The 23,103-nt window shown below is 37.1% G+C and overlaps 1 protein-coding gene across 20 annotated transcripts in view; it reads right to left on the bottom strand.

The window, feature by feature from the left end:
• Positions 1-23,103, bottom strand: part of LOC119835433 (titin) — an 85,461-nt gene that overhangs the window by 21,837 nt on the left and 40,521 nt on the right. For 3 of the 20 annotated variants that reach the window (XM_038360229.1, XM_038360230.1, XM_038360233.1), the window contains 9 exons: positions 22,906-22,991; positions 22,480-22,700; positions 22,030-22,104; positions 21,844-21,948; positions 20,692-21,701; positions 20,120-20,180; positions 19,951-19,989; positions 13,115-19,393; positions 1,509-10,436 (listed from right to left, as the gene is read on the bottom strand). In XM_038360229.1, coding sequence (XP_038216157.1) covers positions 1,509-10,436; positions 13,115-19,393; positions 19,951-19,989; positions 20,120-20,180; positions 20,692-21,701; positions 21,844-21,948; positions 22,030-22,104; positions 22,480-22,700; positions 22,906-22,991 — 16,804 coding nt within the window. The remainder of the gene's footprint in view (positions 1-1,508; positions 10,437-13,114; positions 19,394-19,950; positions 19,990-20,119; positions 20,181-20,691; positions 21,702-21,843; positions 21,949-22,029; positions 22,105-22,479; positions 22,701-22,905; positions 22,992-23,103) is intronic. The other 17 variants (XM_038360235.1, XM_038360238.1, XM_038360232.1 and 14 more) reach the window with 17 other exon arrangements.

The raw sequence follows: 23,103 nt of genomic DNA, 5'->3' as shown, positions 1-23,103 counted from the left end.
GTCTGGTGTGTGTACTGTTTTAGTTTTCTTTGTTCGTTTCTTTACTGTCTTAACCGTGACCTTACCTTCAGGTGTGTCAATTTCTTCGATGGTAGTTTCTTCAGGAATTTCCGTAATTTCCTCGGGTGCATCGGGCGTCGACGTGATTTCAGAAATTTCGTGTACCTCTTGCACCTCACCATCCTTGCCTTTAACTCGACGTTTTTTAGTTGTCACTTTTCTTACTTCACCAGTCTCCGTTTTTGTTTCCATTATCTCGACCGTTTCTGGTTCATCTTCTAACGGGGTGGCCTGATCTGGTTCTTGTAATTTATCGAGTGGTGTGATGCTCTCGTCAGTAATGTCTACTATTTGTGAAGTGTCTGGAGTATGTATTACTGTTTTAGTTTTCTTTGTTCGTTTCTTTACTGTCTTAACCGTGACCTTACCTTCAGGTGTGTCGATTTCTTCGATGGTTGTTTCTTCAGGAATTTCCCTGATTTCCTCCGGTTCATCGGGCGTCGAAGTGATTTCGGTAATTTCGTGTACCTCTTGCACCTCACCATCCTTGCCTTGGACTCGACGTTTCTTAGTTTTCACTTTTCTCACTTCACCAGTGTCCGTTTTTGTTTCCGTTATCTCGATCGTTTCTGGTTCATCTTCCAACGGGGTGGCCTGATCTGGTTCTTGTAATTGTTCGAGTGGTGTGATGCTCTCGTCAGTGATATCTACTATTTGTGAAGTGTCTGGTGTGTGTACTGTTTTAGATTTCTTTGTTCGTTTCTTTACTGTCTTAACTGTGACCTTACCTTCAGGTGTGTCGATTTCTTCGATGGTTGTTTCTTCAGGAATTTCCGTAATTTCCTCGGGTGCATCGGGCGTCAACGTGATTTCAGTAATTTCGTGTACCTCATGCACCTCACCATCCTTGCCTTTGACTCGACGTTTCTTAGTTTTCACTTTTCTCACTTCGCCAGTCTCCGTTTTTGTTTCCGTTATCTCGACCGTTTCTGGTTCATCTTCTAACGGGGTGGCCTGATCTGGTTCTTGTAATTTATCGAGTTGTGTGATGGTCTCGTCAATGATGTCTATTATTTGTGAAGTGTCTGGTGTGTGTACTGTTTTAGTTTTCTTTGTTCGTTTCTTTACTGTCTTAACCGTGACCTTACCTTCAGGTGTGTCGATTTCTTCGATGGTTGTTTCTTCAGGTACTTCCGTAATTTCCTCCGGTTCATTGGGCGTCGACGTGATTTCAGTAATTTCGTGTACCTCTTGCACTTCACCATCCTTGCTTTTGACGCGACGTTTCATAGTTTGCACTTTTCTCACTTCACCAGTCTCCGTTTTTGTTTCCGTTATCTCGACCGTTTCTGGTTCATCTTCTAACGGGGTGGCCTGATCTGGTTCTTGTAATTTATCGTGTTGTGTGATGGTCTCGTCAATGATGTCTAATATTTTTGACGTGTCTGGTGTGTGTACTGTTTTAGTTTTCTTTGTTCGTTTCTTTACTGTCTTAACCGTGACCTTACCTTCAGGTGTGTCGATTTCTTCGATGGTAGTTTCTTCCGGAACTTCAGTAATTTCCTCGGGTTCTTCGGTCGTCGAAGTGATTTCAGTAATTTCGTGTACCTCTTGCACCTCACCATCCTTGCCTTGGACTCGACGTTTCTTAGTTTTCACTTTTCTCACTTCACCAGTCTCCGTTTTTGTTTCCGTTATCTCGACCGTTTCTGGTTCATCTTCTAACGGGTTGGCCTGATCTGGTTCTTGTAATTTATCGAGTTGTGTGATGGTCTCGTCAATGATGTCTATTATTTGTGAAGTGTCTGGTGTGTGTACTGTTTTAGTTTTCTTTGTTCGTTTCTTTACTGTCTTAACCGTGACCTTACCTTCAGGTGTGTCGATTTCTTCGATGGTAGTTTCTTCCGGAACTTCAGTAATTTCCTCGGGTTCTTCGGTCGTCGAAGTGATTTCAGTAATTTCGTGTACCTCTTGCACCTCACCATCCTTGCCTTGGACTCGACGTTTCTTAGTTTTCACTTTTCTCACTTCACCAGTCTCCGTTTTTGTTTCTTTTATCTCGGCCGTTTCTGGTTCATCTTCTAACGGGGTGGCCTGATCTGGTTCTTGTAATTTATCGAGTTGAGTGATGGTCTCGTCAATGATGTCTACTATTTGTGAAGTGTCTGGTGTGTGTACTGTTTTTGTTTTCTTTGTTCGCTTCTTTACTGTCTTAACCGTGACCTTACCTTCAGGTGTGTCGATTTCTTCGATGGTTGTTTCTTCAGGCACTTCCGTAATTTCCACTGGTTCATCGGGCGTCGACGTGATTTCAGTAATTTCGTGTACCTCTTGCACCTCACCATCCTTGCCTTTGACGCGACGTTTCTTAGTTTTCACTTTTCTCACTTCACCAGTCTCCGTTTTGGTTTCTGTGATTTCGACTGTTTCTGGTTCATCTTCCAACGGGGTGGCCTGATCTGGTTCTTGTAATTGTTCGAGTGGTGTGATGCTCTCGTCAGTGATATCTACTATTTGTGAAGTGTCTGGTGTTTGTACTACTGTTTTAGTTTTCTTTGTTCGTTTCTTTACTGTCTTAACCGTGACCTTACCTTCAGGTGTTTCGATTTCTTCGATGGTAGTTTCTTCAGGAACTTCTGTGATTTCCTCGGGTTCTTCGGTCGTCGAAGTGATTTCAGTAATTTCGTGTACCTCTTGCACCTCACCATCCTTGCCTTGGACTCGACGTTTCTTTGTTTTCACTTTTCTCACTTCACCAGTCTCCGTTTTGGTTTCGATTATTTCGACTGTTTCTGGTTCATCTTCCAACGGGGTGGCCTGATCTGGTTCTTGTAATTGTTCGAGTGGTGTGATGCTCTCGTCAGTGATATCTACTATTTGTGAAGTGTCTGGTGTGTGTACTGTTTTAGTTTTCTTTGTTCGTTTCTTTACTGTCTTAACCGTGACCTTACCTTCAGGTGTTTCGATTTCTTCGATGGTAGTTTCTTCAGGAACTTCAGTGATTTCCTCGGGTTCTTCAATCGTCGAAGTGATTTCAGTAATTTCGTGTACCTCTTGCACCTCACCATCCTTGCCTTTGACTCGACGTTTCTTTGATTTCACTGTTCTCACTTCACCAGTCTCCGCTTTGGTTTCCGTTATTTCGACTGTTTCTGGTTCATCTTCCAACGGGGTGGCCTGATCTGGTACTTGTAATTGTTCGAGTGGTGTGATGCTCTCGTCAGTGATATCTATTTGTGAAGTGTCTGGTGTTTGTACTACTGTTTTAGTTTTCTTTGTTCGTTTCTTTACTGTCTTAACCGTGACCTTACCTTCAGGTGTGTCGATTTCTTCGATGGTAGTCTCTTCAGGAATTTCAGTAATATCCTCGTGTACATCGTGCGTCGACGTGATTTCAGTAATTTCGTGTACCTCTTGCACCTCACCATCCTTGCCTTTGACTCGACGTTTCTTAGTTTTCACTTTTCTCACTTCACCAGTCTCCGTTTTGGTTTCTGTTATCTCGACCGTTTCTGGTTCATCTTCCAACGGGGTGGCTTGGTCTGGTTCTTGCAATTGATCGATTGGTGTGACGTTCTCGTCGGTTAAGTCTGCTATTTGTGAAATGTCTGGTGTATGTACTACTGTTTTAGTTTTCTTTGTTCGTTTCTTTACTGTCTTTACCGTGACCTTACCTTCAGGTGTGTCGATTTCTTCGATGGTAGTCTCTTCAGGAATTTGAGTAATATCCTCGTGTACATCGGGCGTCGACGTGATTTCAGTAATTTCGTGTACCTCTTGCACTTCACCATCCTTGCCTTTGACGCGACGTTTCATAGTTTTCACTTTTCTCACCTCGCCAGTCTCCGTTTTTGTTTCCGTTATCTCGATCGTTTCTGGTTCATCTTCCAACGGGGTGGCCTGATCTGGTTCTTGTAATTGTTCGATTGGTGTGATGCTCTCGTCAGTGATATCTACTATTTGTGAAGTGTCTGGTGTGTGTACTGTTTTAGTTTTCTTTGTTCGTTTCTTTACTGTCTTAACCGTGACCTTACCTCCAGGTGTGTCGATTTCTTCGATGGTAGTTTCTTCAGGAACGTCAGTGATTTCCTCGGGTTCATCGGTCGTCGACGTGATTTCAGTAATTTCGTGTACCTCTTGCACCTCACCGTCTTTGCCTTTCACTCGACGTTTCTTAGTTTTCACTTTTCTCACTTCACCAGTCTCTGTTTTTGTTTCCGTTATCTCGACCGTTTCTGGTTCATCTTCCAACGGGGTGGCCTGATCTGGTTCTTGTAATTGTTCGAGTGGTGTGATGCTCTCGTCAGTGATATCTACTATTTGTGAAGTGTCTGGTGTTTGTACTACTGTTTTAGATTTCTTTGTTCGTTTCTTTACCATCTTAACCGTGACCTTACCTTCAGGTGTGTCGATTTCTTCTATGGTTGTTTCTTCAGGCACTTCCGTTATTTCCTCCGGTTCATCAGGCGTTAACATGATTTCAGTAATTTCGTGTACCTCTTGCACTTCACCATCCTTGCCTTTGACGCGACGTTTCTTAGTTTTCACTTTTCTCACTTCACCAGTCTCCGTTTTGGTTTCCGTTACTTCGACTGTTTCTGGTTCATCTTCCAACGGGGTGGCCTGATCTGGTTCTTGTAATTGTTCGAGTGGAGTGATGCTCTCGTCAGTGATATCCACTATTTGTGAAGTGTCTGGTGTTTGTACTACTGTTTTAGTTTTCTTTGTTCGTTTCTTTACTGTCTTAACCGTGACCTTACCTTCAGGTGTGTCGATTTCTTCGACGGTTGTTTCTTCAGGCACTTCTGTAATTTCCTCCGGTTCATCGGTCGTCGACGTGATTTCAGTAATTTCGTGTACCTCTTGCACCTCACCATCTTTGCCTTTGACTCGACGTTTCTTAGTTTTCACTTTTCTCACTTCACCAGTCTCCGTTTTTGTTTCCGTTATCTCGACCGTTTCTGGTTCATCTTCCAACGGGGTGGCCTGATCTGGTTCTTGTAATTGTTCGAGTGGTGTGATGCTCTCGTCAGTGATATCTACTATTTGTGAAGTGTCTGGTGTTTGTACTACTGTTTTAGTTTTCTTTGTTCGTTTCTTTACTGTCTTAACCGTGACCTTACCTTCAGGTGTGTCGATTTCTTCTACGGTTGTTTCCTCAGGCACTTCCGTTATTTCCTCCGGTTCATCAGGCGTTAACATGATTTCAGTAATTTCGTGTACCTCTTGCACCTCGCCATCCTTGCCTTTGACGCGACGTTTCTTTGTTTTCACTTTTCTCACTTCACCAGTCTCCGTTTTGGTTTCCGTTACTTCGACTGTTTCTGGTTCATCTTCCAACGGGGTGGCCTGATCTGGTTCTTGTAATTGTTCGAGTGGAGTGATGCTCTCGTCAGTGATATCTACTATTTGTGAAGTGTCTGGTGTGTGTACTGTTTTAGTTTTCTTTGTTCGTTTCTTTACTGTCTTAACCGTGACCTTACCTTCAGGTGTGTCGATTTCTTCGATGGTAGTCTCTTCAGGAATTTCAGTAATATCCTCGTGTACATCGTGCGTCGACGTGATTTCAGTAATTTCGTGTACCTCTTGCACCTCACCATCTTTGCCTTTGACTCGACGTTTCTTAGTTTTCACTTTTCTCACTTCGCCAGTCTCCGTTTTTGTTTCCGTTATCTCGACCGTTTCTGGTTCATCTTCCAACGGGGTGGCCTGATCTGGTTCTTGTAATTGTTCGAGTGGTGTGATGCTCTCGTCAGTGATGTCTGCTATTTGTGAAGTGTCTGGTGTATGCATTACTGTTTTAGTTTTCTTTGTTCGTTTCTTTACTGTCTTAACCGTGACCTTACCTTCAGGTGTGTCGATTTCTTCGATGGTACATTCATCGGGAACTTCAGTGATTTCCCCGAGTTCATCGGGCGTCGAAGTGATTTCAGTAATTTCGTGTACCTCTTGCACCTCACCGTCTTTGCCTTTCACTCGACGTTTCTTTGATTTCACTTTTCTCACTTCACCAGTCTCCGTTTTGGTTTCCGTTACTTCGACTGTTTCTGGTTCATCTTCCAACGGGGTGGCCTGATCTGGTTCTTGTAATTGTTCGAGTGGTGTGATGCTCTCGTCAGTGATATCTACTATTTGTGAAGTGTCTGGTGTTTGTACTACTGTTTTAGTTTTCTTTGTTCGTTTCTTTACTGTCTTAACCGTGACCTTACCTTCAGGTGTGTCGATTTCTTCTACGGTTGTTTCTTCAGGCACTTCCGTTATCTCCTCCGGTTCATCAGGCGTTAACACGATTTCAGTAATTTCGTGTACCTCTTGCACTTCGCCATCCTTGCCTTTGACGCGACGTTTCTTAGTTTTCACTTTTCTCACTTCACCAGTCTCCGTTTTTGTTTCCGTTATCTCGACCGTTTCTGGTTCATCTTCCAACGGGGTGGCTTGGTCTGGTTCTTGTAATAGATTAAGTGGTGTGACGTTCTCTTCGGTTAAGTCAGCTATTTGTGAAGTGTCTTGTGTATGTACTACTGCTTTAGTTTTCTTTGTTCGTTTCTTTACTGTCTTTACCGTGACCTTACCTTCAGGTGTTTCGATTTCTTCGATGGTAGTTTCTTCAGGAACTTCAGTGATTTCCTCGGGTTCTTCGGTCGTCGAAGTGATTTCAGTAATTTCGTGTACCTCTTGCACCTCACCGTCTTTGCCTTTCACTCGACGTTTCTTTGATTTCACTTTTCTCACTTCACCAGTCTCTGTTTTGGTTTTCGTTATTTCGACCGTTTCTGGTTCTTCTTCTAACGGCGTGGCTTGGTCTGGTTCTTGCAATTGATCGAGTGGTGTGACATTCTCGTCGGTTAAGTCTGCTATTTGTGAAGTGTCTGGTGTATGTACTACTGTTTTAGTTTTCTTTGTTCGTTTCTTTACTGTCTTTACCGTGACCTTACCTTCAGGTGTTTCGATTTCTTCGATGGTAGTTTCTTCAGGAACTTCAGTGATTTCCTCGGGTTCTTCGGTCGTCGAAGTGATTTCAGTAATTTCGTGTACCTCTTGCACCTCACCATCCTTGCCTTTGACTCGACGTTTCTTTGTTTTCACTTTGCTCACTTCACCAGTCTCCGTTTTTGTTTCCGTTATCTCGACCGTTTCTGGTTCATCTTCCAACGGGGTGGCTTGGTCTGGTTCTTGTAATAGATTAAGTGGTGTGACGTTCTCTTCGGTTAAGTCAGCTATTTGTGAAATGTCTGGTGTATGTACTACTGTTTTAGTTTTCTTTGTTCGTTTCTTTACTGTCTTAACCGTGACCTTACCTTCAGGTGTGTCGATTTCTTCTACGGTTGTTTCTTCAGGCACTTCCGTTATCTCCTCCGGTTCATCAGGCGTTAACACGATTTCAGTAATTTCGTGTACCTCTTGCACTTCACCATCCTTGCCTTTGACGCGACGTTTCTTAGTTTTCACTTTTCTCACTTCACCAGTCTCCGTTTTTGTTTCCGTTATCTCGACCGTTTCTGGTTCATCTTCCAACGGGGTGGCCTGATCTGGTTCTTGTAATTGTTCGAGTGGTGTGATGCTCTCGTCAGTGATGTCTGATATTTGTGAGGTGTCTGGTGCATGTAGTACTGTTTTAGTTTTCTTTGTTCGTTTCTTAACTGTTTTAACCACGACCTTACCTTCAGGTGTTTCGATTTCTTCGATGTTAGTTTCTTGAGGAACTTCAGTGATTTCCTCGGGTTCTTCGGTCGTCGACGTGATTTCAGTAATTTCGTGTACCTCTTGCACCTCACCATCTTTGCCTTTCACTCGACGTTTCTTAGTTTTCACTTTTCTCACTTCACCAGTCTCCGTTTTTGTTTCCGTTATCTCGACCGTTTCTGGTTCATCTTCCAACGGGGTGGCCTGATCTGGTTCTTGTAATTGTTCGAGTGGTGTGATGCTCTCGTCAGTGATATCTACTATTTGTGAAGTGTCTGGTGTTTGTACTACTGTTTTAGATTTCTTTGTTCGTTTCTTTACCATCTTAACCGTGACCTTACCTTCAGGTGTGTCGATTTCTTCTATGGTTGTTTCTTCAGGCACTTCCGTTATTTCCTCCGGTTCATCAGGCGTTAACATGATTTCAGTAATTTCGTGTACCTCTTGCACTTCACCATCCTTGCCTTTGACGCGACGTTTCTTAGTTTTCTTTTTTCTCACTTCACCAGTCTCCGTTTTGGTTTCCGTTATTTCGACCATTTCTGGTTCATCTTCTAACGGGGTGGCTTGTACTGGTTCTTGCAATTGATTGAGTGGTGTGATGCTCTCGTCAGTAATATCCGGTAGTTTTGAAATGTCCGATGTATGTACTACTGTTTTAGTTTTCTTTGTTCGTTTCTTTACTGTCTTAACCGTGACCTTACCTTCAGGTGTGTCGATTTCTTCGATGGTTGTATCTTCAGGTACTTCTGTGATTTCCTCGGGTTCTTTGGTTGCCGTCGTAGTTTCAGTAATTTCTTGTACCTCTTGCACCTCACCATTTTTGCCTTTGACTCGACGTTTCTTAGTTTTCACTTTTCTCACTTCACCAGTCTCCGTTTTTGTTTCCGTTATCTCGACCGTTTCTGGTTCATCTTCCAACGGCGTGGCAAGGTCTGGTTCTTGTAATAGATTAAGTGGTGTGACGTTCTCTTCGGTTAAGTCAGCTATTTGTGAAGTGTCTGGTGTATGTACTACTGTTTTAGTTTTCTTTGTTCGTTTCTTTACTGTCTTAACCGTGACCTTACCTTCAGGTGTTTCGATTTCTTCGATGGTAGTTTCTTCAGGAACTTCAGTGATTTCCTCGGGTTCTTCGGTCGTCGAAGTGATTTCAGTAATTTCGTGTACCTCTTGCACCTCACCATCTTTCCCTTTGACTCGACGTTTCTTAGTTTTCACTTTTCTCACTTCACCAGTCTCCGTTTTTGTTTTCGTTATCTCGACCGTTTCTGGTTCATCTTCCAACGGCGTGGCTTGGTCTGGTTCTTGTAATAGATTAAGTGGTGTGACGTTCTCTTCGGTTAAGTCAGCTATTTGTGAAGTGTCTGATGTATGTACTACTGTTTTAGTTTTCTTTGTTCGTTTCTTTACTGTCTTAACCGTGACCTTACCTTCAGGTGTGTCGATTTCTTCGATGGTTGTTTCTTCAGGAACTTCGGTGAATTCCTCGGGTTCTTTTGTCGTCGACGTGATTTCAGTAATTTCGTGTACCTCTTGCACCTCACCATCTTTGCCTTTGACTCGACGTTTCTTAGTTTTCACTTTCCTCACTTCACCAGTCTCCGTTTTAGTTTCCGTTATTTCGACTGTTTCTGGTTCATCTTCCAACGAGGTGGCTTGTACTGGTTCTTGCAATTGATCGAGTGGTATGATGCTCTCATCAGTGATGTCTGGTAGTTTTGAAGTGTCTGGTGTATGTACTACTGTTTTAGTTTTCTTTGTTCGTTTCTTTACTGTCTTTACCGTGACCTTACCTTCAGGTATTTCGATTTCTTCTATGGTAGTTTCTTCAGGAGCTTCAGTGATTTCCTCGGGTTCTTCGATCATCGACGTGATTTCAGTAATTTCATGTACCTCTTGCACCTCACCATCTTTGCCTTTCACTCGACGTTTCTTAGTTTTCACTTTTCTCACTTCACCAGTCTCCGTTTTGGTTTCCGTTATTTCGACCATTTCTGGTTCGTCTTCTAACGGGGTGGCTTGTACTGGTTCTTGCAATTGATTGAGTGGTGTGATGCTCTCGTCAGTAATGTCTGGTAGTTTTGAATTGTCCGATATCAGTACTACTGATTTAGTTTTCTTTGTTCGTTTCTTTACTGTCTTAACCGTGACCTTACCTTCAGGTGTGTCGATTTCTTCGATGGTTGTTTCTTCAGGAACTTCATTTTCCTCTATAGATTTATCATCGAATTTTTTTATTGCTTCCGTTTTCGGATGAATCCTTTCATCGATTTTTTGTATCTCACCTATCTCTGTCTTTATAGTGTCATGTTGTTCCTCGTCTAACGTTGTAAATTCTGAAGTGTCAATAGATTTTTTCTTTAAAACAGTTTGTTCGTCCATCATTTCTTCGATTTGTACTTGCGATTGCATTTTAGGTATTTGTAAAAACTCATCTGGCATCTCGATTGTACTCGTGTCGGTATCAAAGTGAGTAAAAGAATCCTCTCCATCATATTCTTCTATTTTCACACCGTAATTTTTCGGTTCGCGAAGTTTATCAGGGTATTCGTCATCTAAGGATTCTTCTATAACAACGTCACCTTCTGATACCTCACTAACTTTTGACCGATTTTTCTTTCTTATTATTGTTCTTTTAGTTCTTATTTGTATTGGTTCCTCTTGACCCGGTGCTCTTACGAACTTGGAAACAATTTCTTCAGTTTCTTCAATGTCAGATGTTTTAGGTGAAATTGATGAAATGTCTGATTTGTCTGGAAACGTTTCACTATGTGAGTTTGTTTAAATTTGTAATTTTTTGAATATTACGTAATGTCTTAATAGAAGTTCTAATTATTAAATGTTATATAGAAGTATGACCTGTCGGCATAGCATGCGCGCCACTACACAACTTTCTCGGCCCATTTTTTTCGCGTTATCCATTGTTCCTATTTCTCGATCGTCCCTAACATGGCGGAAGTTAATCCTCGACCTCTCATGTCAAAAGTAACGACATAGAACGTAATTTACGTTTACAAACAGTCGACGACATTAATTTATCTACAAAACCTAACATGTCGGCAAACTTCTTTAGAGTTTTGACGCTTCTTAGTGAGATATATATTGTCGTTTATGATCGCGAAAAAAGATTAATAAGAATATTAAATATCAATTAATTACTATAATGATTTTCCAACTACTTTATAATTTAAACACACAATTTTACAAAATTATAATAGAGAACTTAAAAACAAAATTTTAAGGATGAATTTTTTTTTGAAACTGAACAAATTAAAAAAGCATTTAACTTTAAATTTCAACAACCAATAAATGTATAATACATGTTAAATTTTAAATTAATCAACTTATGATATTTTATTTAAAGGTTTTTTATTGATCTCAATATAAATATTTTAATTTTGTCCGGTACTATTTAACGTCATAAATGTGACAAATTGAATGAATTAAACCGGATAGAGAACTTTACTTTGTCTCGTCTAAGAAAATCTAGATATAAATCGATATCGGCAAAATGAAGTCTCTGTCTCTGTGCGAGATGTGTCGTATCGCGCATGCTAGCCCAGCAGTCAACAATTTTTATCTTTATTTATGTACACACATCTTCACACTTATATTATAAATTGAATGTTTGTTTGTTTGGATATTTGTCGTCAATCACGCTGAAACTACGGAACGGATTTTGATGACCTTTGGTATACAGACAAGGTATGAGCTGACTTGGGTGATAAGATATTTTGTATCCCGATAAAATGCTCCCTTGGGATAAAAAAGGAATCTTGATATCCGGGCGAGGCCGGGACGAGTGTCTAGTATTATATAAAACGCAAAGGTAACTTGACTATCTGACTGATCTATCAACCCACCGCCTTAATGTCTGGTCCAATTGTGCTGAAATATGGCATGCAGATAGCCACTATGATTTAGGCATACGCTAAGAAAGGATTTTGACAAATTTTACTCTCAAGGGGATAAATTTTGTATCATGAAAAATTCTTATGACCATGCGGACGAAGTAGTGGGCCACAGATAGTAGTTTATTTTTATTCTTTACATGTTTTATTGTTTTGTTACTGATCATCTTAATGGCATATTAGCAGGATACTACTGTGTTTCGTTTGGTGAGTGAGGGAGTCAGAGGCCTGTCCTTTTCCTCACCTTCCCCAGGCCATTCCTTTATTCCCGTAGTCAATCCGTTTCCTATCCTTTAGCCTTCAAAAGTGGGCAATTGATAGTGGTGGTGTGGTGTGGCGATTCGCCTGATATACTATCTGATAAACTACCTGATATACTATCAGGCAAACCACCACACCACCTCTGACAGAAAAAATAGCTCAAGATCGTCGCTTAAAAGGAAAACAAAGGCAACCTAGTTTTTCACGATTGTATATGGTTTGTTGGTGGAAATGTTAATTTTGCGACCTTTCATCGAATATACTTTGAAATATTTGGTGTTTTGGTAGTGGCTTACGATGTATGAATTGCAGTAAATGTCGTGCAATAAATTAAATATTGCACAAATTATTTTTACATATCACCCCAAAGTATCGTTAAGCTGTTATCGTGCCTTCGCAAGCTCTGTTCGACCCGTTATTGAAATAACTCATTCCCTACGTTAATCTGACAAAATTTGTCACTTTATTTACTTTGTTACTTATGACACATGTAATGGTTGACGATTCGTATTTCATAGAATTCTCAGAATAGCCCTTAAATTATAAAAACTTCAAGAAGTTCTGTTCACCGTAAAACGATAAAAAAATGCCTTAAAAAACAACTCATACAGGTTAATTTATAGAGCAAAAAGCGTTTAATTATAATTTTAATTATTTCAAAAGTATTATAAGTACTTCCACAATTACCCTCTCATGTATGATAATTTTATCAACTGTATTTACAGTTGGCACTTATTTTCTTTAGAGTTGTATATATAATTTTATAAAATTAATTAAATGAGGTAATTGTAAGTAAAACAAACTACATACTGCTTTTTTTAATTATTGTATTTCATACTTGAGAGTTCTAATATGGAAAAAGAAAACGAAACCTTGTAAAGCTGAAAGCTTGTTTTCTTGTTTCTTGTTTAAAATTGGTCAAAAAATAATAATATTGGTAAATTACAACGTGAAAAAATATTGTAATATTTTTGCTACCATTTGTCTTTTCATTGTTTGTGTACTAATTAATCTTTGTTTGCTCATTCAATCCCAATTCTTCATTTATTCAGTGGTTTGTATAATTTATACACGATTTGCATACCATTTCCTGGGTATCAAGACACAAATAAAAGCATATTTCTAAAATATAACACACGACAAATAGTTGAGTAGTGTTTTACATTACTTTTTGTTCTTAAAACATATTGAGGTAGAAACGGCAATTGAACAAAATGAATTCATGAAATAAAACAGGACTGGAGAGTCAGTAAACTTACCCATCGTATGCACAACTGGCTGTATAACCTCAACAAATTGATCTTCTACAGTTGTAATATTAGATTGATGCACGCTGGGCTTCTCTTCCTCATAAGGTAACGTTTGCTCATTTATATACTCATTATTTACCTCAAATACTTGTGATACCGTAACACCAGTTTTGGCGTTTTGCTTTCCAGGGGATACTTTTAAAGGGATTTCAGACTCATGTTGTAAGCATTCATGTTCAGATACTATTAACGGTAATATGGATGGTGTTTTAACAGTGACTGTTTTTAACGGACTTGTTTGAGTAACTAATTCTTCTACTTGAGAATCGACAATATTTTCAACGCACTGTATGTGTGGTAATGGGGTGACAGTTTTTTTAGCATTGACAACCATACTTTCCGTTATTGGAATAGGTTTCGAAGAACTCTCATCGCAAACTTCAAGAACATGTATTCCTTCCACAGTTGTCATAGATAAAGAAGCTTTATCACGAGGAGTACTATGTTTAAAGTCAGTGTCTGTTAAACTATCACTAACTACAACATCTAATTGAGTGATAGGTAATATTTCGATTGTTTTAGTTTTAATGTTTTCCTCGCGTATTTCTTGTTTTTGAACATCCGTTGTTTGTTCGTCAAAAACTACTTCAAATTGTTCCAAAGGATTCATTGCTGAAATTTCTTTTCTACCTTTGATTGGTTGATCTAACTCAATTTTCAATGTTAGTGGCATTTCTTGACTAGAATTTTCAGAAACACTAAGGCTAATATGAGTTTCTAAATCAAGAGAAGCTTTATTAAGGTTGGGTTGATACTGGTTTATTAAATCACCAGTATTTTCAAATAACTCCGGCTTAACATTTTCAATACATTGTTGGATAACATGACTTTCAGCGGCAGTTTCGTCCTTTACAGCAACAACTTTATTTAAAAATTCAGTTTTTTCTGTCGTGATAACCTCCATTTCTTGAACAGGTTGCAATTCTAATAGACTTTTCTCAGCGTGCACTTCCTGACTTTTTTGGTGAACCAAATCTTCAGGCATATCGTTAGTTACATATTCCCGAGTAAAAATGTTTTTATGTGTTTCTAATTGTAATTGTGCTTTATTTTCTACTGAATTTTTTTCATCTCTTAATTTACCAGTACTTTCCATAACTTGTGTCAATGACGTTTCCAAAATATCGTGTTCCGGCATAGATATTTCTGTTGCTTTTACTTTTGATTGTTTGAAATAGGGCAATTGATCAGGATATTCCTGGACAATTACTGTACTTTGATTTGCCGCTTTCAAACTATCAATATCTGCTTTGATATTATGCACGACGTCTGAATGAATTTTATTAGTAATTTCCTCAACGTGCTCTAAAATATTCGGCTGTTCACTATACAGCCCTTCTACTATAACACGATCTTGACGAGCATTCTCAGGTTTGTTGAAATCTTTGCACGGAACATCAGATTCAACTTCCATTGGAACATTTTCAAATGTTAAGATATGCTTAGCTGTTACTATATCAATATTTTCATTTTTACATGTCGAGAAAGTATCAATATTTAATTTTTCTTCACGTTCTTTAACTGATATATCACTTACAAAAACATGGTGTTGTGGTTCAACAATAAAGTTTGGCTTAACAAGTTTTGTAATATCTTCTGATGACATGTATTGTTCAGATTCTTTTGTTAAAACTTCTTGTACTTCAACAGACGAAGTTGTTTCAATAGTTGACGTACAAGATTGATTTGGTCGTTCGAATACACTGTCTAACAATTTTTCTTTTTCTGTAGGTTTAACTTCTATTATTGTCACATGTTTTGCTGTATTTACAGTAGTAGTAATTTGGCTTGATTTTTCGATGTCCTGTTTAGGTAAATAAGTTTCTTGTTCTAATGGTAAAATTTGACATACATTAAGGTAATCACCAGTTTGAACATTTATAGAGGTGCTATGTGATTTAGAAGGTTCAATAATTTTTAAATCTTCATGCCTTTGTTCTGGTTCTATCTTACTTACATTTAGCGATTTAAAAGTCTCCATATCAAGAACGCCACTTGTCTCTTTAGAATTTTCTTTTTCTATGAAAGTTTCTTCTGTTTCCGCAGGTTCCCATACTTCGACATTTAAATGCTTATGTGGGCTTAAATTAAAAGTATTCGAAACAGTTTCAGGTAATTTTTTAATTTTAAGTCGTCCTTCTTTTTCAGCTAATATATCTTCAATTACTTTTAGACTCTCAGATGGTCGTATATTCATATCAGCACTACTTGTTTTTAAATATTCAGTCGACAATACTTCCTCACGTTCGTTTAATACTGTTTCATCTACTTTAATTCCAGAATTGACAACTAAATCATGAGCTACGGATACCGTTTGTAGTGTGGATTGTATTGTGTTTAGGGGAAATTCTGATTCAGTAGGAATAATTTCTGTTACATTTAAACATTTGTGTTCTTCAATACCTCCTTTTGTCTCCTTTGACGCTGGAATTGAATCAATGTATGCTTTTTCCGATTCTATTATAAATAGCTCAGACTCCTCAATAGCTTTTTGTAGCCCTTGACTAGCTATAGCATTTGCTATTGGCTTTTCTGCTATACAAAGTTCCTTGCTGTTATCATGGGCAATCACTTCTATATTTAACAACGACTGTTGTTGATTAACACTTACATTAGCTTTCTTTATATTAGCATCAGAGATTGCACTAGGTATTAAATTTTCACCTTCTATAATTTGAACTTCCAATATTTCTTTAGCAGTTGTTTCCACTAGTGTTGTTTTTGCTTCCTGGTCTAAAGGTATTTTATTAGGAACAAATTCAGATTCTGTATCGCCTTCAAATACTGCAATACCATGAACATATTGCCTCAATTCATCTTGTGTTCGAATTGCATTAACCGTCTTTTCTAAATTCTTCGGCATTCCTTCAATGGCATTAGACACTACGACCTCTGTATTTACGGTGCCACAGTAAGGTACAAATCCCACGTCAGCATCCTGAGTTTGTACTGAAATTGTTTGTTTGGAGTAGTTATCCACGTTTTCAATGGCTTCAATGGAACTAGCCACAATGGCTAGGTTTTGTGTGATTTCGCTTCTAAGTTTGCTTTCAGGTATTGATTGCTTTTGTATTATGGATTCACTTTCCACTGGCACTACTTCAGTACTTTCTAAATGGTGTGCTGCAACATGTGTAATGATGGATTGTTGTTTGTTGAAATCTGTGATCGAGATTTCTTCCGGAACTTGATTTGTAAGGACCTCTTCAATTTTAGGAGCTTTTTTATACATTTCATCAATTTTCCCAACCGCCGTCTTAAGAGGCATATGAAAATCTTGAGCTTCTTGTAAATTGTCAGTCTGAGATAGAATTTCGGAAGTAATTACACCATGATAATGGCCATGTAATATATCAGCCTTTTGCTCATCTGGAATTTGTGGTAAAGATAATTTAAGCTCTTTCTCAATCGGTACTTTTACATTGTATTCTGGCACTTTAAGACCACTTATTGTTACAGTCGGCTTGGTAGCTTGTATATCTTTATGTTCAGTTTTTAATAAGCCCTCATACGTATTAACCAAAACTTCTTGTTGTGTAATAGCTTCTGTAGTAACAGAATCACTTTGTGCGATTGCTGTAGGTATTACTTTAGAAGCATTAAAGATACAAGGTTTTGTTTCTGCTTTATTTTCTTCTATGAGCAAAGCCTTACATTCAGATATTTCCGTAGAAGCAGTAAAGTTGAGGGGACTTTCCCTTAAAAGATCACTTTCTTTTTCGTTGAATATTGTAGATGTCACGCACAATTCTTTATGTGGTACATTTTCAACATTAGCATGAGTTTCCTTGGGTGCATGGATTTCCGACGTTAATGAAACACTGGATTCTGCTACCATTTCGGAAGAAACTGCAACCGGGTGTCCAAAAATATTGGAAAAAGCACTATAACTTTTAGGAGATTCGCTCTTATCGTAATTACCTTCTTTTTCATTATATACAGTTTCCAGGACATTAATGGTATCCTGTAAAGGAACTATTTCTGATGTAATAGTTTTTTCATTGGGTTTGGTAAAGTCTTGTAATATTCCTTGACTGTCCAAGCTTTTACTTTCAGAAACAACAACAGATGATAGAATATTTTGTTTAACTAGAGCCTCTTCTGTTAAAGTAAGTGATAAATTTAACTCATTAACAGATTCCCGAGAACTGACTTCCAAAACTACAGGAGCTTTATGGTTTATATCCATATTTATTTGTGCTATTTTATTTAACGCTTTAGGTTTAGCTTTAAGAACATCCTCAGCAATGTTTGGTACTATTTCACAAATATTGACACTTTCTTTTTCTGTAAAGGTAGTTTTAGCTTCATTTTTAGGTATTTCAAGACGATCAATTTGACATGTTTGTTCATTTACTGCAGCTTCTGTTACTAACAATTCTTTTAATGTGTCTCTTTGCTCTGTGGCTTTATCTGTATTATGTTCCAATTTGTTTAAAAGTGTTATCTGGTCAGCTGTTGTTATTGTTTCAGATAGAGGCGTCGTCAAATGATGAGTTGGTGCTTCATGTGCAGTGTTTAGCTCGGGTGTTTTATTGATGTGAAGATTTCCTGCTGTGTCGGAAGTTTCCGTTTGTGAAACAGTTAAAGACGTATTTTGAGTGAGCGAAACTGTAATATTTTCAGGTTTTTTAAACACATAGTTTTCTGGAATTTCTTGATCATGTACAAATGGTGTGCTAATAGTTTTAGATGTCTCTGTTATATATGATTCTGTAGCAATCTCATCAACCTTTTTTTCTGAGACCATAAGGTCATTCACTGAAGAAATACCAATAGTCTCAGACATAATAACTGGTTCGGCTACATCAATTTCAATATTTGCCATCACAGATGGCTTACCTTCTTTAACTGGCAATCTTGTTTCCCGTTCATGAACTTGAACTTCTTCTGTAATATTTTTTTGTAATGCTGAGACATTCATGTGCGCGTATATTTCATTAGCTGGTTTTTCTCTTTCTAGACTATATTCGGAATCATGAATTTGAGTCTCAACTTTGTATGTGTGATGATGTTCATTAAAGCTAACATTAGCTATTTTTTCACCATGCTGGGCTGACTGAAGTTCAGACTCTTTTATATGTGAAGTTGGAATAAAATTGTCAAGGCTAAGATGAGTTCTGATATCTGTACCTACACTGGCTTTCATCGTAGATTCACTAAATGGTTCGAGATTTCCTTCTTTTTCATGGAGAGTATTAGTAGAAACGACAATACTATCTTTTGAAATAAGATTTAATTTAGCCTCTTGTGAACTTGGTGCTTTTGGAACATCAAATGCACCCTCCTTTTCTTGAATATTAAGAATTTCTGTTAAAATTTGATTCGAAACTATAACATCCTCTTTAGCCATTTCAGTTGGTACTATTAATTCAGGATAGTATTTCCCTGATTTATCCTCTACGAATACTTCCCCAACTTCTATGGACTCTAGTAAATTAAAGTTAGGTTTTGGAGCTATCGTCTTATCAACCTGTTTCGTCACCAAATCTTGTTCTTTTTCATTGAGCTTAATTTCTTCTACATTCAAACCGGAGAGAGGAGATATAGCAACCACAGCAACAGACTCTTTTAAAGGAGAATCACTCATAAGACTTTCTTTGGTTGGAGCGAATTGTTCTATTACCTTAATAGCATTATTTAGTATAAGAGACGGTTTTGCAACTTCCTCTTGTTGATCGAAATTTTCTATCTGTCCTACTGCAATATTAACAATAGTTTCTGAAGTTTGAACCCCTTCAGATGATACAATATAAGTATTGGTAATGTTCTCGTTGTTCACGTTGCTCGTTAAATATTTCTCAACAGATTGTTCAATATCAACTTCAGTAACTTGTAACGGTTCAGCTTCAGTAAATGTCGACTTTATGACATGTTTTGATTTTGAATTTATAGGTAACGGTTTTTCATTTTCTTGAGATTGCTGAATATCATTAATGAGAGATTGATTTGTATCCAGTTTTATAATGGCTTTGTGCTCAGTTATCTCATCGGGAATAATATTCGTTGCTTCACTTGATGGTATAATTTCAATCAAATTTTCATGGAAGTCCGTTGGTAAACTCTTTACGAGAGGTATTGGTTCATCATCGAGGGAAATGGTTTCTTCTTCTTGTTCAAACTGAGTAACATCCTTTGAAAGCTGTTGTCTTGAACTTCTCACGACTTCAGATGTTTTGGATAGTTTTGTGTGTTTTTTGCGTTTTACTTGTTCAATTTCAGTGTCATCTGTGAAATACAGTATAGTAGATGAATTGTGCGAAATTTCATACACAAAATATAATACAATTACAAATATACTATTAAGTACTGGATAAGTATATTAAGTATTAATACACATAAGCTTTCTACAGATTTACAATTGTTACTTAAATGTGAATTGGTACTTACTTCAACGATTAGCCTAACTACTTTTTATCCAAAAGAAGCACAGTCTTGAAGGTAAATTGCTGATGATAAGCTGAATTAATTTTTATACGTCATAATAATTTAAGTGATTGGTGCAAATTAGTAACCGCATATTAGTAATACCGCAGTAAAAGCTGTAAAACTTGAAAATACTAATTACGTATACAACATTTCCGATTCATGTAGATTAAATATAAATACATGTGCCATTTAAATAGAAAATTATACATAATTGACATATTTTTAGTATTATAATTATATTGCAAAGCCGTGTTATTAAATTAGATTCTTATTAATTTATATATTATTATGGCTGATTTAAAGCATGAGCCAACATTCTAACAATCTATTATATTTCATACAGTTATAAAACCAACCTTTTATTCTTATTTTATCTTCCGGTATCTTCGGTAAGTCTGAAAAAAAAAGTGTGTAAATTGTGTGAAGATCTAAATCCTCAATCAGATTAAAATATATTTTTATTGCTCAATATTTATTTCTAATACATAGGGAGCTATAGAATTTTGCTTAAATAAAAAAAATTACCTTTATAAACTTCAGGTGAATGCATTTCAGCTTTCTCCTTTACTGCGTTTTCCACTATTGCCTAAAACCATAAATTACTATAGTTAATAAAAATTACAACGTAGTAAGTGAAAATACAGCAGTACGTATTACGTATGCAAATGTTTGTATGTTACCATCACGAAAACGGTTTCACTAAGGGTACGATGTTTCATTTTTCGTAGTATAGGGCATTATGTACCGCATTTCCCTTAAATATCTGCAGACCCTTTTTAAAAAAATGTAGCATCTTAACGCTAACTGGTATTTATTTATTAGAAGCTGAGCTTTTTGTAAAACATCATTATAATATTTTTAATAATACAGGGAATAGCTGTCAACTCGGCCAGACCAGATTATTCATACCGAAGTATAAGTCTTGTACAAAAAAGGTAAATAGTTCAATGTTTTATAATATTCTTATATGAATTTGATAGAGGAACAAATTAATGAATCATATGTAAAACATATTCGTATATTGCGACTTATATTTTTTATAACTAATAAATAAATAAAATAAATGTTGAATGTGGTAGAAAACGCAAATAAATTACCTCGCGTGCTCCCTTTTGTTCCCAGGAACGAGGCGTGAAGTCTTCTGGGTACAAATGAGCTATCACTTCTTCGACTGAAGTATGTTTCATTTCCACCATTTTCATAAAAGCTTTAAAGCCAACCTTGGCTGCAATAATATCCTCGCTTTCAGCAGTTTCTTCCGTTAGAACTTCAGTGATAAGGGCTCCATGACCTTGTCTTTCCACTAATTGTACTAAGGCAGATTGCGATTGCGGCACCCTCAAAGAAGGAAAATGTTCGGACTCGTATAAGCCTTCAATTTCCTCGACAGAAACACCATTTCTTAACATATATCCAATTGTAGCTAACTCACGTAAAGGCGATTCGCCAGGGCCAAATTCCTTTGCATTGATTACATCTAATAATTCATTCACTTCAGCGATCAAATGTGAATCAGATAAAACATTCTTGGCTTGTATTTTTTCCGAGTTGTATGAAGATTTCTCAAATGACTCAACTGATTGATCATTTTGCTCCTGAGAGGTTATAACGTAATCGTGAGGTGTTACTTTTGGTTCAATATGTTCGGCTTTTCTTTGCTCAGATTTTTTCACTTTTGTCTCAATTTTCTTGGAAGTAGCGACATCCACAGTTTCGACGTAATCCATTTCCTTCACAGACACGATTGCCTTCTCCTCTTTGGGATGTACAATATGTTTAGGCTTCTCGATAACATCTACTTCTGTTTTTATTACGGACGAAGAAGTTTCTTCAATAGACGTTTCAGCTTTGGCTTCCTCAATTATATCCTGTTTCAGTGATTTCACTCTTTTCTTTTTAATTTTTTCAAACTTTTCCTCTGCTTCAAATACTTGTAATGTTGCCTTTGTTATTGCCATTCCGACATCACTCACTGCTTTGCACAAGTATGTTCCTTCATGTTTCTTTGTTACTTTTTTAATCTTACAAATAGTTCTATTTTCTTTAGTTTCAATTTGGAAGTTACTATCTGCCATTATCGGTTTTTCATCTTTATACCAAACAATTTCTGTAAAAAAATATATATATATGTAAATAGATATAGAATTCATCTGATCATTACCGTTTAATTCAAAAATAGAATTAATTTTGTCATTGTAGGTTAATTAAATTACATCAATGGTCTAATTAAATTACATCAATGGCCTCACCTGGCTTGGGATTTCCACTAAATATAGCATCGAAGGTGACTGTCTCTCCTTCTTGAACACGTTCAGATAATATATTTTGGACAAAAGTTGGAACCGATTGAGTGGCTGAAAAAAAAAACCAACAATTAAAAAATATGAATTAAAATTTTCATTCATATTTAATACATGCAATATAAAAAACCGAACCTTGTAATGCAGCTTGTAATTCCTCCATATGTGTTACCCACTCGGGCTTCCGATATTCCTTGGTGCCAATAAGACCTTTAACATAAAATAATGTTAAAAATTGATTTACAATTTGTTCTTTTAAAGAATATCCTGTTTTGCATTTGATTGTAAGGTGAGAAATTTTAAATGTTTACTGTAATTAACTTTGTTCTCATTCTATATAATATTAACATGATACTGTGAAAAGACATATTTTGTGTTTCGATTGCTTATGTGAGTGTTAACAGTACACGAAATAAGGGGATAAAGGATAAGGATTTTTATTGGCAGTACTCCTGAAGAAATAAGCTGAAAAATATAACCAAATACAAAATTAGAATAAAATGATGGTGATAAATATTATTTAGAACATAAGAATTTCATTAGAGAACATAACATCCACTTTCATTAATTGGACTATAAACTCACTCTCAACAGATAATGCAGCTACTGTTGCAGTTACGCCAAGTGGATTGTAAGCCTCAAACTTGATTTCTCCGGTGTCATCTTGGAATACTTCAGGAATAATCAAAACGGATGTACCGTCTTCCATTTCTTCTATTTGATATTCCTTTGAGTGCTTTATTAGCAAACCTTTTTTCATCCATCTTATCTGCGGTTTTGGTACGCCTACTGCTTTAGCTTCAAATCTGTGAAACGAGCATATTAAATTCGCCTTGATACATCAAAAACAAAAACCAATTCTGATATGTATTGTATGTTATAAAAATATTTTCCGGTATCTCATTACATTTTACGTAAACTATTATTTACATTGATATAGGTCAAGCCACAAATGTATAATAAGTCTTCATCAACAAATGGTTACGACTTTTTTTATATTTCTATAGGTACCTTGTCGATTCTCCTTCGTTTGACTTCACCACTGTTGGCAGAGCTTTAACAATCTTCGGTGCAAATTCTTCGATGTCACTTGTTTTCTATAAATAAATAATAAGAGATATAATTTCCGTTTCTAATGATTTTAAACTGATCAATATCTAAATAGAATAGAGCAGTTGAATGCATGCACTGCATAATTTGTATTTGTAT

The sequence above is a fragment of the Zerene cesonia genome, chromosome Z, assembly GCF_012273895.1.
Source record: "Zerene cesonia ecotype Mississippi chromosome Z, Zerene_cesonia_1.1, whole genome shotgun sequence".
NCBI lineage: Eukaryota > Metazoa > Arthropoda > Insecta > Lepidoptera > Pieridae > Zerene > Zerene cesonia.
This window is presented reverse-complemented; position numbering and strand designations above follow the sequence as displayed.